The sequence below is a fragment of the Vombatus ursinus genome, unplaced genomic scaffold, assembly GCF_900497805.2.
Source record: "Vombatus ursinus unplaced genomic scaffold, bare-nosed wombat genome assembly UNPS02000749.1, whole genome shotgun sequence".
Classification (NCBI taxonomy): Eukaryota; Metazoa; Chordata; class Mammalia; order Diprotodontia; family Vombatidae; genus Vombatus; species Vombatus ursinus.
Window position 1 is genome coordinate 24,827,305 of NW_020940527.1, and position 12,297 is coordinate 24,839,601.

General features: G+C 39.2%; 1 protein-coding gene across 1 annotated transcript in view; it reads left to right on the forward strand.

The window, feature by feature from the left end:
* The window catches only part of PYROXD2 (pyridine nucleotide-disulphide oxidoreductase domain 2), a 36,070-nt gene extending 28,354 nt beyond the window's left edge, over positions 1-7,716 (forward strand). The window contains 4 exon segments of the mRNA XM_027860822.1: positions 2,572-2,726; positions 5,306-5,412; positions 6,292-6,412; positions 7,349-7,716. Of these exon segments, the coding sequence (XP_027716623.1) occupies positions 2,572-2,726; positions 5,306-5,412; positions 6,292-6,412; positions 7,349-7,419 (454 nt within the window). The 3' untranslated portion in view covers positions 7,420-7,716.
* The last annotated feature ends 4,581 nt before the right edge of the window (positions 7,717-12,297 follow it).

Genomic DNA, 12,297 nt, shown 5'->3' on the forward strand with positions numbered 1-12,297 from the left:
ATCTATCTATCTATCTATCTATCTATCTATCTATCTATCTATCTATCTTCTATCTTTCTATCTATCTATAGATAGGCCTACATATAACACCTATATCTATAGATATAGATAAAGGTCTGTAATTATATATGTAGATATAGATATATACATTTTCCCTGCTTCGTAAGTCAGTGTGGTATAGTGGAAATAGTGTTGGACTGAGCATCCAGAGAAACCTTCATTTGAATCCTGCTTCTGATGCTTCCTAGCTTTGTGACCAGGGGTAAATTTAGTACCCTTACTATCCTAACTGGCAGAATGGGGATTAGTAATAATCAAAGTACCTATATCACAAGATTTGAGGGAGGCTTAAATGAGGTAATGTATTGAAGGTGCTTTGTCAACCTTACAGTATGATGTAAACATCAGTCTTATTATTATAGCAACATCCTTTTTCAAGTTAACCACCTATTTCCCTTCTAGTTATGATAATGAGAATAGTAACTAATGACATGTACATAAAGTTTGCAAAGCATTTTACATGCCTTATTTCATTTGAACCTCATAACACTAATCCTTATGTCTCTTCCTGCAAGGTGCACACACACACACACACACACACAGACCTTTCTTGGTACCATAGATTATAGATCACAAAGGAACTTTAAAAATAATCTGATCCAACAGCCTCATATTTACAGAAGATGAAACTGAAGGTTGGAGTAGTTAATGTCAAATTCCTATCACTCACATTTGTTTTTCCTTCATGTAATGGATTGCTGCCATATTCCCCACCCCACCCCCCAAAAAAAGAGATGAGGGGGAAATTCTTTTAACATTTCTTTAAAATAATTTTTGTTTTTGTATCGCTTCCATTTCCAAATGCGTTGTTTTCTACTTCCCTGCCCAGACCATCATTCTTTGTAACAAAGAACAAAAAAGGAAGAGACAAAGGGCAGATCAGCCAAACCAACCAATACGTCAACCAAGGCTGACAGTACAGTCAATGTTCTGCATCTGGCATCGCCCATCTCTTCCAAGAAGGGAGGGAGATGCATTTTTTCTGCTTCTTCTCAAGTCCATTAAAATTACCTAGTATTCTTTTTAATTTTTTTGTTCTTTGCATCGCTGCAGCTATCAAAACATTTTCTTCTTGGTTCTATTTACTTCACTCTGTATCAATTTAAATATCTTTCCATACTTCTCTGAATTGTTACTATTCCTCATTGTGACATAGCACAGTAACATTCCATCACATTCTTGTTAAGTACTGTGGTATATGGTAGAGTCAGAGGACCTGGGTTCAAATCCAACGTATGGTGTTTACTCCTTACGTGATCTAGGATAAGTCATTTAACTTCCCTGGGCCTCATTTTCCTCAGGTGTAAAATGAGGTTGATCTAGATTGCCTTTTCAGTCCCTTCTAGTTCTGAATGTATAACTCTACTTCACCTGGGATTTCATTGATACGGGGAACTTCGAGGTGAGAAAACTCCTTAGCACCTTTCCTGTGTCTTACACTCTTAGATAGTTGCTTAGAAGATCATTGAGTGGTTAAATGACTTGCCCAAGGTCACATAGTCAGCATACGTCAGAGATGTAACTTGAGCCCAGGCCTTCCTGGTTTTGAAACCAGCTCTCTATTTATAACACTACACTTTCGTTGTTATTATTCAGTTGTTTCAGTCATGTTGGAATCATTGTGATCCCATTTTTGAGGGTTTTTTTGGGCAAAGATACTAGAGTGATTTGGCATTTCCTTCTCCAACTCATTTTGTAGATTAGGAAACTGAGGCAGAAAGGGTAAAGTGACTTGCCCAGGGTCCCTCAGCTAGTAATATCTGAGGCCAGATTTGAGCTCAGGAAGATGAGTCTTCTTGATTTCAAGGCCAGTGCTCTATCTACTGTACCACCCAGCCACCCTACCACAATACACTATCATAGTCCTATGTTCCATGATTTGTTTAGCCATTCCTCAACTGATAAACACCAGTTTGTTTCCAAATCTTTGCAATCACAAAAATAGCTTGTATGAATATTTTGTTATATATGGAAGCTTTCGGTCTTTGACCTCTTTAGTTTAGTCCCCCTAGATGCGGGATATCTGGGTTCAAAGATATGGATACTCGATTCACTTTCTGGGCATAATTCCAATTTGCTTTCCAGAATGATTGAACACATTCACAAGTTCATTAACAGTATATTATTATTAGTGTGTCTTTCCCCAATTCCTACAACACTTACCTAGGGGAAAATCCTTAAAACATATTTTTCACCTGCTTTGTTATTTCCTCTATAGTTAAAGATAGAAATGGTAGCAACCAATTATATCCAAGAATGGAGTTGGTACTAATGAGGACACTCATTGATAGCTTCCTGACATCCCTAGGCTATATCAGATGTAGTCCCTGAGATCCTGGAAGATAATTGCTTTAAGGATCCAAGTTAGATTAAACTGATTTGTAGGATCTTCTAAAATAGTGGTAATTCTCCCAGGGGTGATCTCAGACCATACTCCCTTGAAGTTTTCTTTTGAATCTCTTACTTCTCAAAAGATCTGATTCTCTCTCTGCCTCTCTCCCCTTGACTCAGGCCCATGATTGAACTGTGTATTCCATCATCACTGGACCCCACCCTGGCTCCACCTGGCTGCCATGTTATCTCACTCTTCACTCAGTACACTCCCTACACCATGACAGGCGGAAAGGTCTGGGATGAGCAAGAGAAAAATGCTTATGCTGACAGAGGTAAAGCAAAGGAGACACTCAGTCATTGTCTCCAGAATGATGCCTACAGAGTAAAAACTTTGTCTCATTCTTCCTTACTCCAAACCCCACTCTTCTTTCACTGGCTTCCCATTCACCCTATTTTTCCACTTTACTCAGACTTTTCCTTTTCTACCTAAAGGGATAATCAAGGTCTTTGGGAACCTTCTGGTTATCTGTCTCTCCTTCCTCTCCTTCTTGGCACTTTGGTTCCCCCTGAAAGTATCTTCACGGGCAGGAATCATTCCCTATCAGCCTCTTGAAATATCAGTAGGGAAATATGACAAACAAAAAGATCATCTCAATCTCTGGGTTCAAAGAGATTCTTTTTCAAATTAATTAATTTATTTTTAGTTTTCAACATTCACTTCTACAAGATTTTGAGTTCCAAATTTTTGCCCCATCTCGTCCCTCCCCCCTCAAAGAGATTCTTAACCTTTATTGTGTCATGGACCCTTTCGGCAGGCTGGTGAAGCCTACAGACCCCTTCTGGGAATAATGTTTTTGAATACACAAAATAAAATACATAGGATTACAAAGAAAACCAAATATATTGAAATATAGTTCTCAATTTTTAAACCCCAGTTCATATACTACAGATTAAGAACCTTTGGTCCAGAGTAAAGAAGGTGATGATAATCTCTCTGTACTATGCCATGATTAGATCACATCTAGAGCATTCTGTTCTGCTCTGGACCCCACATTTCCCCAGGAATAGGCAGATAGTGTGGAGAAGCAGAAGTATGTCCAAAGAGGGTAAACCAGGATCGTGAAAGGATTAGAAATCACATGAACACAGAAAAGAGGAGACTGGGAAGTGGGGGGTGGATATGACATTTGTTATTAAAGATTTGAAGGGCTGTCATATGGAAGAAAGATTGCACTTGTTCTACTCGGCTCCAGAGGACAGAGTACAGAGCAATGGTTAGAAATCAAAGAGTGGATGGAAGGAAAAGCTTCCTCATGGATGACCAGAAAGTCCAAAAGTAGCATGGGCTGTCTCACAAGGTGATGCCCTGCCATTAGAAGCCTTTCGATGGAGACTGACTGATTATTTCTCGTTTAGTTGGAAAGGCGATTCCTGCTCAGTCACAGGCGGAAATAGCTGACTTCTAGAGTCTTTTCCAGCCCAGAGATTCTGGGTGCATGCACAAGGTTCTCCACAGTACAGAGTGGAGAATCTTACGAGGGTCAAATCCTTATGTAGCGCTAGCTCTCATCTTCAGATTCTGGTTCTATCTTGGAACAAGGCATAATCTTTAAAGGAGAAAATAAGCCCAGTGGCATTGGCCTTGTGTGACACAGGGATGGGCTTGTCCCAGAGAGCTCCTCTTGTGTTTCCTGGCAAGCTTTTATATGACACAGGATAAATGTGAGAACCTGAAGGAAATTACTTATGGTGACACAAAGCCCAAGAACATTCTCGCAGCAAATACAAAGCATATGGTTCTCAACAGAGGTGATGCCTCACTTTGCCCCAAATGGTCCCAGTTTTACCTTGATTAGTTTCTTTAAAAAAAAAGTTTTATTGATGCCTTCTGTTTTTCCATCACTATTATTTCCAAATATACTTCCTCCCCATTGAACTCTTCCCTAAAAAAAGTGCAACAGAACAATATTTAGCAACATATATAACATTCCATATTTGTAGTTCCCCATTTCTGTAATAAAAGGAGGGAAATATGTTTCATCAATCCTGGTATATTTTAGAAGACATTCCAAAAAACCAAATCAGCCTGGACTAGTTTTTTTTAAAATTGTTTTATTTGCTTTTTAATTCATTCTGTAATAGTCCCAAGAGCTTTACCACTACGCCTGAAAGTCCATGTGATCTTATGCACATACATACACATAATTTGTGTTTCATATTATATTTAATTGTGTATTCTATTATATAATATATAATTATTATGTACAATTACATATCATTGATTAATAGTTATTACATTAATTTTATTATTAATATTATATATCATTATATTATATAACTGTGTGCTCTATTATAAGTTAATATGTATATATACTATGCATATATTGTATTATATGGCATGTATTATATGCCCACGTGTACATATATACATGTGTGTTTCTACATGCATAGATATAGGTATGTATACTCATGTGCATGTATGTGCCATATGTGTATATGTGCATGTGTGTAGCACATGCAGGTGTGTATGTATACATGCATGTGTATATAAGCACATATACACGTGTGTATGCATATACATACTTAATGTGTATGTATATGATACAAGTACACATGCATGTAGATATAAACCTAGATCTCCTTCCCTATTGTGGAGCTGCATCTGCTTTTTACTGTATCACCAGCCCTTAATATAACCAATACTGTATCACCAGTATTGCTTTGCATATAGCAAGCACTTAATAAATGCTTTTTTATTCATTCAAGGGCTTTGGTTAGGTAATAGACTTAGCCCCTGTAGAATCCTTTGCCTATGGCCAGGAAGCTCCCATGGCCATTTATTTGTGGACCTTTATAATGCTCTCCCTTTCTGCTAATACATCCTTGTTCCCCTACTATTTGGAATTCTTAGTGTTTGAGTGCATTGAGGCCTATGCCCCAGGCTTCAAGAAATCAGTGATCGGCAGAGACATCCTGACACCACCTGATCTTGAGAGGGTCTTTGGACTTCCTGGGGGGGTGAGTACGCTGCTAAAATCTTTCCCTATCCCCTTTTCCCTTCAACTTGTCCTAAAGAGGCCAGGTTAGCCCTGGAACTTCCTTCTTTATTTTTTGTCCTTTTAAGCTTAGCTTGACACCTAAACCTTCCTTGAAGTCTAAGGACCTTAAAAACATAAAGTGAGACACAGAAATAGCACGGGCCATCACTGGAAGGGCACCAGAAAGGTGGGTGGGCAAGCACAGCTCGGGGTACCTAGGATGCTGAGAGGAGGCAGAAGTAGAAGTCAGCTGCTGAGAGCAGTAAGCATGTTTTGTTCTCCCTGCTAAACATCTGTATCCACCTCCTTGGTCTGACACTGTCCAAGGCCCTCTGATCCCGTGTCATCTCTGGGTTTCTGTCCCTGTGGAGCTAGATTTAGTCTCTTTTTTTCTACCAAGTCACTCTCCTCATTCATAAGATATCTCCCTTCTTGGCCTGGTGTTGATCCAATAATAGTAATAGCTAACATGCCTATAGCACTTTAAGGTTTGCAAAGGGCAAAATTTGCAAACCTTAAAGCTTAACACAGTGTCTGGCACACAGTAGGCATTTAAAAAATACTTGTTGATTGATCGATGTTATCTCATTTTATCCTCACAGCAATCCTGGAGGTAGGTGCTGCTATTACTAACCCCTTTATATGGATGAGGAAAGTGAGGCAGACAGAGGTTAAGTGACTCACCCATTTATACAGTTGGTAAGTGGATAAGGCTGGATTCCAATTCAGGACTAATCTTGAATCCAAGTCCAGCCCTCTCTCCACTGTGCCACCTAACTGTATGCAAGACAGGGAAATTAAAACAGAGGTCAGTCTAATTCTCTGGTTACTCAGTAGCTCCCTTGTCTGTCACTTATAGAACATATTCCACGGAGCCATGTCCCTGGATCAGCTCTACTTTGCCCGACCGCTGCCGCCATACTCCAACTACCGCTCCCCAATCCAGGGTCTGTACCTCTGTGGCAGTGGCTCCCATCCTGGTATGTGATCAGTGCTCCTCATGCACTCCATGGGTGTGGGTATTATGAGTGATCAATGGTGGGCCTTTCAGAAGTAGAAAGGAGAATGGACCAATGTGTGAGAAGCATACAGTTTTGAATTTTTTTTTTTATTGATCACACTCCAAGTTCAAATGAACCTTTTGGCATTGGAATTCCATCTTGAAATTTTTGCTGAGATATCTAAATCATTAGTTCTTAATGCTTTTGTGTTGTAACAGACTCCTTTGGCAGTCTGGTGAAGCCTATTGATTCATTACCGTAATAATGTTTTTAAATGCACAAAATAAAGTACATAGGACTACAAAAGGAAGTCAATTACATTGAAATAGTTATCAAAATATTTTTTAAAAAATGAGTTCACAGACCCCAACTTAAGCATCCCTGACCTAGATTATGCACTTCTAGAAAGACAGGAACCCACTTTCCAATTGCTAACCTAAGCAATCTTTTTCCATGGACCACTACCACCACCACCAAGAACAACAACCCTCAGACAAGCATAAGGCCAAAAGATTTCCTAAGAAGAGATCTTGGAGTTTTAGCCTGACCTCTTCATTTTATAGAAGAGGAAGTGGAGGTCTAGAGAGGTATGACATGTCATGGTCAAGGCTGCACAGCTGGCTAGTGGCAGAGCTGGGACAAAGACCGGCAAGTCACCTGATTCCCATGCCCAATATGATTTCCACCACTCCCTTGCTACCTCCCCCAGCATCTCATGATACACAAGTGCCAATGAGGATCCAGGACCTATGTCACCAAATCACATCTTCAGTCATCTCTCTTCTCTTGGTATTTTCTAGTTTGATATAATGGAAGTTTTATAATATACCAGGACAGTCTGGGATCTCTGAATGCTTATTGTCTGCTCTTTTCCCTGAGTAGTTTGAGAAATGGGGACTTAATTTCCTTTTCTAGGAGGAGGTGTCATGGGAGCAGCTGGACGCAATGTAGCCCAAGTGGCCTTTGAAGATTTCAAGAGCATGTGAACCACAGACCTGTCTTAAGAAAGGGTTATTGTGAAGGCCTGTAAGCCCCAGTCTACCCATAAGCTCAACTTTACAAGACTTTCTCCTCTAAACTAATATACATCTGGGTACTGGAGACCTTATAGCAAAAGAAACCTAGGTTAGAATCCCATGTATTAGATTTACTTGCCTTTTGACCATGAGCAAGAATTACAAGCTTTCTGAGCCTTAATCTTCTCATCTGATGATAATAATTCCTGTAGCACCTACCTCACAAGATTGTTGAGAGGATTAAATGCGATTATGTATGTAAAAGTACTATGTAAATGTCATCTATTATAAAGGTTACTGGCATCCTAATGGGATAAGGATAGCATATACGAATTTTATAACAGTGGGACCCCAAATATAGTTACAGATACAGCAATCATATGTCCCAGATATCTTGGGAGAGACCCAACATTTCAAATGTTGAATAATCCTTGAATTCTTATTATGAACACAAGGTCATAGGGATTTATTTTCTGGAAGAATCTGTAATCTGGTTGAAAAGTTTTTTATTTAAAAATTTTACATCAATATTCATTAGTGAAATTGGTCTATAATTCTCTTTCTCTGCTTTGTCTCTCTCTGGTTTGGTGTCAGGACCGTATTTGTCTCATAAAAGGAATTTATTTCCTTTTTTTTAACAAATAATGTTTGTATCATAGGAATTAATTGCTCTTTAAATGATTGATAGAATTCACTGGTAAATCCATCTGGATTAGGGACGCCCCTACCTTCAGCAGTTCATTTATGGCTTGCTTAATTTTTTTTCCTAAGATTGAGCGAGTTAAGATTTCTACGTCTTGTTTCTAGGTATTTTTATATTTTTGTAGATACTTTTTTCCTTTGAATTCTCAGTTTTATTGGTTTTATTGGCATAATAGTTTTTGATAATTCTCTTTCCTCTCTGTTGTGAATTTACCTCATTCATTTTAAGTTTAATTTCCTTTCTCTCTCTCTCTCTTTTTTTATTTTGAGCAGGTTAGGCAATGGTTTACTGATTTTTTTTAGTTGACAAAAAAGCAAAACAAAACATCTCCTAGTTTTGTTTATCAGCTCTATAATCTCAGTCCCAGTTTTCAGAAAACAAAGTACACTTAACACAAAGCTATGCCAAAGGAATTATCTTTAATTAGAACACGTGTCCTGATTTTTGGTAGAGAAAATATGATTACTGTAGTCATCAGATATATAAAAATGGGAACACTAGAAACAAACAAACAAATAAAAAAAACGTGAGTACCTGGGGAAAGGGAAGAACTTTCTAGGAGGTACTAAGAGGCCCCACATTGGGCCAGGCACCCAAATGCATCTTGCAGAGAATGGCAACATATTTTGACTCTCATAACGGGATACATAGGCAGAACTGCTCCTTTGTGATAGAAATTTGTTAGAAAGATTATTTTGATATAAACAGTTACCTTTTCTCTTTGTATCAATGTGATAGAGCGCCAAAATTCTCATACAAACATGGAAATGACCACCAGTCTAGCAGATCTTTCCAAGACACACAACAGCAAGGCCAGGTTTGAGCACCATCATGAAGTCAGTTGTTCAGATTTTAGGGACAAATCCTCTTATCTCCTCTTTCACCATCTTTCTTCCATTTTCAGTCTCCCCTGTACCTATCCCCTTCCCATTGCTGAAAGGCCTAGATTCTAGCTAATGTGGCAGATGATAAACATTGGCATTTTTGAGCTGGAATGGAATTCAAAAGGCATTTAGCCCAGTCTCCTCATTTTTGTAGATGAGGAAACTGAATCTTAGACAGTTTAAGTGACTTGCCTAAGGTCACACAGGAAGTAAGTAACAGGGCTAGGATTTTAAAACATGTCCTTCAGATCCTGAATTATTTCCATGATGCCACAGTGACTCTTAGGGTTTTAGCCCTCCTGAGGATATTCATAGCTTTTCAGGGGCCTCTTGATGCCTGGAAAGCCTTTAACACCCAAGGGACTACATGTCTAGTGGATGAACTTCAGGCACCATGAATAATGGCAGTGGAAATATTTTTGGAATAGTCACAATAATTATAACAATTCACATATCTAAAATAGGGCTTTAAGGTTTATAGAGTGATCTCCTTACAGCAACCCTGTGAACTAGGTGGTACAAGCCCTCTTACTCGTGAGGGCAGCCTCTCACACAGGCAGACATGGACAAATCTCCAAAGAGCCTCTCTTCAAAGACTTGTCTGTCTCCATAGCAACCCTTCTCTGATCAGAGAGCACCCTGGTCATTGCAGCTGGCCTGCTTTTTAATAGACTAGGAAGCACTGAATCATCGGGGTTGCGAGAGATGGGGAGAGTGCCTCAAACACATTTATCCTGTATCATCTGTTATATTTGGGACTATATGGTTTTTCAATGTATTGGACCCAGAGAACCCAGACCTAAGTTTAGTAACTCTTCTGGCTGAGGGCTAGGAACAGTGGCTTAAGTTGAAAGTCTGGGCCCTGAGAGAAGCGTTCAGGATGATTTCTCTGGCCCGGTCTAGTCTGAGCTTTGCCCCTAACTTGCTTGTATAACCTTGGGCCAAGTCATTTTGCATTTCTCTGCCTCATTTCCCTCATCTGTAAAGGGGGAACTTATGATTTAACCCCAGACCTAATTTTTGCAACTGGATGAAGTTATGACTCCTTGCTAACAGAAAAATAGATCTCCATCAGGAAACAAAAAGACTCAACCAGCTGGGATTACACAGGACTGAAAGGTGGGTACTTCCTCTTCTTCTCCCCATCCTTAGAAAACAGGAATATTCTAGCCCTTTCACACTATTTCTTTGCCCTTTCATCTCTCTTTCCACAGGCAACACCATGGATTGTAGCAGTGTTATTTTTGCTTCAAAAATGGAAATGAAAATGTCAGATGAGTAATTTTTCTCCCTCCTGGAAAATTCTTAGTTATCACTATGTTCTACTATAAATGTTCCTTATGCTTTGAGAGGAGATTTTTATTTTGTGCTTTAAAAAAAAAAAGAATGAAGATATTTTATAGACTTATAGAGGTCTGACAACCCAAACAATGGTGCATTACAAAAATCCCCTCTACAATATCTCCTAGAGACACTTACCCAGACCCTGATTCTATTCTTGCAGTGATAGGGAACTCATTCTTGGACAGCTCTGATGGTTTGAAAGTTCTTTCTTATACTGAGCCAAAATTTGCCTCCTTTTGACTTCCATTCATTGGTCCTAATTTTTTCCCTTGGGGAACCCTGAGTAAATATCACTAGTTCCTTTTATCATTCCTCCTACACGATCCTTTCCTAGAATAGTCACCATGTCGGCCCTCCTCTTTCTCTATAAGTGTCTTAATTTTTCTGAGAATTTAAGACCTATATTTGAATGCAACACATCAGATGCGGCTTGACAAGTGCAGAGTATAATAGGACTATTGTTTCTCATGATCTGGACACTGTACTTCTGAGTATTATATTGAGGATCTTGGAGTGAACCAAAATCACTGTCTTTCTCTCATAAACTTTCACCAAACCAAGTCTTCATGGTTCTGTACTATTGCAACTGATTCTTTTGATCCTAGGGCAGAATTTTACATTGGTTTCTGGTAAATCTTTTCTTATTGGAATATTCCTATCTGTGGATTTGTTTATCCCGAAAACATGAGGGAAAAGTGTTTAAAAATGATTTCTTCAAAATGATACAATTGTCTATAATAGATAGTCCTTTTATGATAGTGATACCTTTCAGAAGTCTTCCTCAAGATACCATGCTCACTGATATTTAGTACCCTGATGTCCAAATGAAAGAATGCAGGTAACAAGGACCATAAGGTGAAATACCCAGGCAATGGAGCATATATAGTGCCTCAGTCTCCATCTTGACTCCTAATCAGCATTGGTTTTTACCCAATTCTCTCTTATTCCCCTTTACTCTTAACCCAGCAACCTTAAAAATATGTTCCACTGGTGACAAGAGCTCTGCACTGTAGGGAGAGCACTGTTCTTAGAGTAATGAGACCTGTTAGGGAATATGAGTCTCAACTCCATTCATGAGCATCTATGTGATTTGAAGAAAATGTCGAGTTCTAAAGTCAACTCATGGTTTTCTTTTCTGTTAAGTGAAAGGATTAGACCATAGGATATCCAAAATCTCCTCTCCCTCTAACATTTTACAACTATCAGCACTCCCAGGATAGTACAATCCCAAGGAAAAGGCAGGCCATGAAGCAGAGTGGGAAAGAGGGCACAGGTTATCTTCTGAAGAAGTGACTTTTACTGCTTTGGGGAAGTATCTGATCCGAGGTTAGTTGACCACTGACTGGCTGTTAAGTTTTGTGCAACTCCTCTTGTCTATTGGAAAGATTTCTATGGAAGGGCCATTAGAATGGATGGAGTACATTCTCTGTCTTTCCAGAATTAGCCAGGGCCTTCATTTGGTATTACACATACCAATACATGGAAACTTTCTGTACAAAGAGGCACCTAACTTTCTGCAAAGCAATTACTTTGGCAATGAAAGAAATAGCTGCAAATGTGTCCCCTGCTACCTCTGGCATATAAAACTCTTACAAGTATAAACAAGTCAGAGACATCTTTTTGCCTGAAATGTGAAGAATTGGAGGCAGATTTATAGTTCCTCTTTTTCCCCAAAGCAGCGGGAAAGCTTCCCCCTCAAGCACAAACCACCTATCTCCTGAATAGGAAGCTAATCCAGTCTGGTAATGTATTCATGGGAAGCTGCCAGGTCTCTGCCTGAGATAATGGCTCCTAAGTGATATTGTCCAGAGTCTGGGAGAGAGGGGAGAGAAGTTTATCGCTTTGGAAGGAATTCAGTAACCTTCTGGATGAAGGAATGACAGATGTTGCTGACAGAACCACTTGCAAGACTTGTTA